This window comes from Castanea sativa, chromosome 1 (assembly GCF_040712315.1).
Source record: "Castanea sativa cultivar Marrone di Chiusa Pesio chromosome 1, ASM4071231v1".
Taxonomy (NCBI): Eukaryota; Viridiplantae; Streptophyta; class Magnoliopsida; order Fagales; family Fagaceae; genus Castanea; species Castanea sativa.
This window is the reverse complement of record NC_134013.1, coordinates 80,823,254-80,828,005: the sequence shown is the minus strand read 5'-3', so window position 1 is coordinate 80,828,005 and position 4,752 is coordinate 80,823,254. Positions and strand designations below refer to the sequence as shown.

The window sequence follows — 4,752 nt, the reverse complement described above, 5'->3', positions numbered from 1 at the left end:
TATACTCGAGTATTGTGTTGCATGGTACTCGAGTATACCAAGCTCGAGTATCACATTATTTTTTTTATTCGCCAAATTTCCACCTCAGCAGTGCCACGGTGGAAAAACTTCTAGGAACTCGAGTGTCTTAAACTCGAGTTCCAAATGGTACTCAAGTTTGGCAAACTCGAGTACCATAAAAGTGGTATTTCCCTATTTAGTTTCAAAACAGTATATTTTTGCTAAAAATTTCTAAAAATTGTGGTATTGGGCCATTTTGGCCTACACTGGCCTATAATATAAGCCCATCCAGCCTAATAGGCCCAACATATTTCTCCAAATGCCACATTAATCGGATTCTCAAAAAAAAAAAAAAAAAAAAATGCCACATTAATCACATACTGTCGCTCAAAACGCAATCAGAGAGAGAGAGAGAGAGTGAGAATGATAGCCATTACGAAGCTGCAAAAATGGCGAAGCGTATCGATGATTCCTTTGAAAAACCTCATAGCTCGCTGCGACGTCGTTTGTATCCGCCGGCTCCTGCATAACGGACCTGACACCCTTGAAGAGCTCTTGGACCGTCACTTGGCGAAGGAACAAAAACCTATCCTTGACGACGAAGAGGCCGAGTTGCTAAATCGTCGCCGACTCACCAGCACTCGGCGCGAGGCACTGAGTCTCTACAGGGACATCCTCAGGGCTTCCCGGTTCTTCACGTGGACCGATTCGCGGGGCTTCCTGTGGCGAGACATACTGAGAGAGAACGCCCGGAAGGAGTTCGAAGCTGCCCGGTTCGAGACCGACCCGGAAATCGTGACCCGGTTGCTTCTTGGTGGTCAAGATGCTGTTGAATCGGCTCTCGAAAAGCTCGCCGAGAGACATAGGCAAGAAATTGAGAAGGAACGTCATGGTGGTTGAGATCGACGGTGATTGTTGACTGTCGGTACATTTTGATCTTGATTTCGGTCTCTTTATTTTTGTATTTGTAATTGTAATTGAAATTTCTGTTGTTGGTTGAGGAATGAGGAATTGGATCGTTTACCTGTAACTGTATAACTGTTGCTGTGCATATAATTTTGGTTATGGTATTTGAATTGGGAAAAAAGGCCTTAATTTTGTGTTTAGAGATTTCGAATAGGGTACAGATTTTTATTTTATGCCAATTATAAATGAACGTAAGAATTTCTATACACATCAGGCCATATGCAAATCCAATTGTTTAGTCTTACCATAGGCAATGTCATTGCTGATTGCACCATAAGCTGATGCTCTCTGGAGTGGACAGTAGTATAATTGTATCAAAACATTCTCAGTGCTGGTGGACATATTGCACAAAACTTTGCTGCCAGCATATGCTAGCTCTGCCTCCTATCTTGCTTCACCTCTGCTACCAGTATTTGTAAGAGCTCCACTGATAAGTCTGCTTATCCATCTCGTATATTTTTGGTATCATTCTGTGTTCTTTTTGGGGTGCTAACTGCTCCAATTGGGAGAGTGAAACTCCTGATCCAGTGCCAAGATGAGATGATCAAGTCAGGTAGACTACCTAAGCCTTATAAAGGAGTTGTGAACCGCTTTGCCAGAACAATCAGTAATGAAGGCTTCATATCCCTTTGGAGAGGCTACATCCCTAGTGTCATCAGCGACGTTTCCTTTAGAGTAAATTTTCAGCAATTTTTTCTTTTATAACTTATTTGTCCATTAACTGCGCTTCTTAAACTTGATTTTGATCATTAGAAATTTGTAGATGTTTTTGTTGTTTATTTCTTCTTTGTCTCATCTTAATCTTGTATATTAAATCCAGTATTTATATGTACAACAGGTAATAAGCTTTGGCCTTAACAACTATTTTCTGACTTTAACCAATTTCAAGAAAGACAAAGATGGCTACTGGAAATGGTTACTCGGAGGCTTGGGAGGAGGAATTTTTGCTAATTTAGCTTCTCATTTTGTTGTTTATCCCCTGGATTATGCCCAGACTCGCCTAGCCAATGATATCAAGACAAGCAATAAGATTGAAGAAAGGCAATTCAAAGGTTTGATTGATGTCTACAAAAAAGCTATAAGAGCAGATGGCATTGCTGGACTGTACTGTGGATTTGCTATCTCATGTTGTAAAAACTTATTAAGTAATGGGGTCCACTTTGGCATACATGTCATCCTCATGTTACTCAGGTTCCGCTCGCAGGTCAGTGCAAACATGAGAATTTAGTGTCATTGGGGTTATTTCCTTGATGACATTCATAACCCCTATACTCAGCATGCATTGCTTTTTTACAAACAAGGTCACCCTTGATTTATTTTTTCCAAGTGTTTCTTGTCAAATTCCTATCACTCTCTCTTTTGCTTTTGGTTACATTTGGCTTTCCCAATATTTTTAATTTTAATTTTCTAAGTGGCATCTTCATTTCATGTAATTCAGAGATTTTTTTTAAAAGGTTTTGCTATTGCTGATAAGTGTGAAATAGCAATCCATTCATGACACAGAATTATGTTGAATTACACTTGCTGTTTTTGCAGGAAGACTTCTTGGCTTCATCAGTAATGGCAGTGGGAGTTGCAGTTTGTCAAAAGATGGCAACTTATCCATTGGACACTGTAAGTAGGAGGATGATGATGACCTCTGGATAAGTTGTTAAGTATCAGAGTTCAATGCATGCATTTGCAGAGATTATCAGGAATGAGGGTGTTAAGTCCCTTTATAAGGATAGAGGTGCATGCATCCTCGAAACATTAACTTTAGCTGCTATTTTTACTGTTTTTGTCACAAGAGTGCAGGATTATTTGTCCACAAAGAAAGTCTAATTCTGCTGCTGATGGTCTGTCTGCAAAGAGGAATGGATCGGCTGGTGGTGGTCAATCTGCATCAACTCTCGCCAGTAAATGGACGTATGGTAAGAAGGACTGGGGGCAATGGTGGTGGAGGCCCACGCAGAAATTTCTCTTCTGAGGGGAACAATGATATAGATTTTCTTTACAATTAGAGTTTCTGTTGACAGTCTGAGAAAGGTCTGCTGTAATATAATATTATAGGGAGTAAAACAATAGTACTTAGGTTTATGAGTCTGGGCTTAACCTCTTCCCCATAGTAAACAAATGAGTTCGTAATGCGCTGACTTCTAAAAATTGGATACTCAAATTACCACCACTTGAAATCAATACATCTACTGGAAGCTTAATAGCATTAGATCGTCTAATACTTTGTCTTTCATATCGAAATATTTTTCTTAGTCAATGATCTGTTACATCTTTTGAGTACTTGCATCTGAGTTTTTGAATGAGAATTGATGCTCCCCTGAGAAACTTTTAACATGTGCATTCCCTCTATAGCAATATTATTTGTTATTAACTAAAAAAATGTGTGGGATTTTATTTTTGATGAGTGCTCTTTCACTGAGTTATACATTTAAACTCAGTGCAGAATGAGTCTTGAAAGAAGTATATTGAACTTTAAGACTAGTTTACTAGTTTTAAACTTCATTTGGGTCACTGGGTGCCGGATTTCATTACATTTGGCAACTTGAAGTGATTCACAACCTCTGTGAGGAATGATTTTGCCTGCAAGTGTTCTAGCACTAGCTAAATTTATCAATTTTGAAAGTTTCTTCTTGATTGGTGTTGACAGAAATGTGATATTGAAAGTTGCAATGATTTCTTATTGGTGTGAGAATCTGCCATTGCATATGGCTCTGCTTAGGAGAGTTAGGACTAGTTCCACACTTCGACGATTAATTAATACACAGATCATTAGAGAACGTTTATTGCTATAAAGCTTCTTTGGATCAAGCTGAATGGTATTGTGCTTTGGGTCAAAAGAAGCAAAAGAAGACAAAACTAATCAATTCAAGCATTAGATATTGTGCTTTGGATTAAGCTGAATGGTAAACATACAATTGAACTCACGTAACCAAGCCTGAATAGACAGGAGAAGGATTCAGTCATTATGATACACCCAATTTGGGATACGAAGAAAAAATTGAAAAATATCAAAAAAATAAAACTTACGCAGCCACATTCCGACCCGCACAGCCAACATCAAACTCAAACAATCGCATTCCAACCCACACAACCAACATCACTGCTAAAACTCACACATCGACCACCACCATACCACAACAACCCACAACCAAAATTCTGAACCACTCCAAATCCACACATCCCACAACCCACAACCCACGCCCACCCCATAAAATCCATGCCTACCACAACCCACGCCACCACGACCAAGCCACCACCCCATGGGCCATGACCCATCAGTAATGGTGGTTTCAAGAATTTTTTTGAGAGTGATTATTAAAAAACTTAAATTATACATAATCTAATAAAAATAGAACTTTATACATTGACCAAAAAAAAAAAAAACACACAAATACATAAAATTTTACAATTTTTTTCTACAAACATTTTTATTTTTTAATCGTCATATAATAATTTCATTATCAATGTTGCAAGCTACATCTCTTCAAAAGTTTAGTTAAATAAAATTTTTCTTGGACTTTTTTCTTTTTAGGGATAATTACACTAAACTCATCTGTGGTTTGGCTCAAATTCACATTGCCTACCTGTGATTTGAAAAGTATCACTTTGCTTACCTGAGGTTTGCACCATTAGGTTCTTGTAACCCGCCTCTATTACAAATGAGAGCAAAAATGTATTTTTGCTCACTTTTTGTGTCTCTCTCTACTCCAAACAAAAAAACCTAAAAAAACAAGAGAAACTAAGATTAAAAGTGAGGGTTTTGTAAAATTTTAATGTAACACTACTCACCCA

At 38.1% G+C, this 4,752-nt stretch overlaps 1 protein-coding gene and 1 pseudogene across 1 annotated transcript; both read left to right on the top strand.

Annotated features, from left to right (window-relative positions):
• The first annotated feature begins 344 nt into the window (after positions 1 to 344).
• On the top strand, positions 345 to 1,026 carry LOC142639141 (uncharacterized). Its single transcript, XM_075813255.1, has one exon. It carries the CDS (start codon positions 424 to 426, stop codon positions 898 to 900), a length of 477 nt encoding a protein of 158 aa, XP_075669370.1. The 5' UTR covers positions 345 to 423; the 3' UTR covers positions 901 to 1,026.
• A 125-nt stretch (positions 1,027 to 1,151) lies between these two features.
• LOC142635303 (ADP,ATP carrier protein, mitochondrial-like) lies at positions 1,152 to 3,244 on the top strand (annotated as a pseudogene).
• The last annotated feature ends 1,508 nt before the right edge of the window (positions 3,245 to 4,752 follow it).

Excerpts from the sequence above, each read along its gene's own strand:
- LOC142639141 (XM_075813255.1), top strand. The coding sequence starts at position 424 with ATGATAGCCATTACGAAGCTGCAAAAATGGCGAAGCGTATCGATGATT.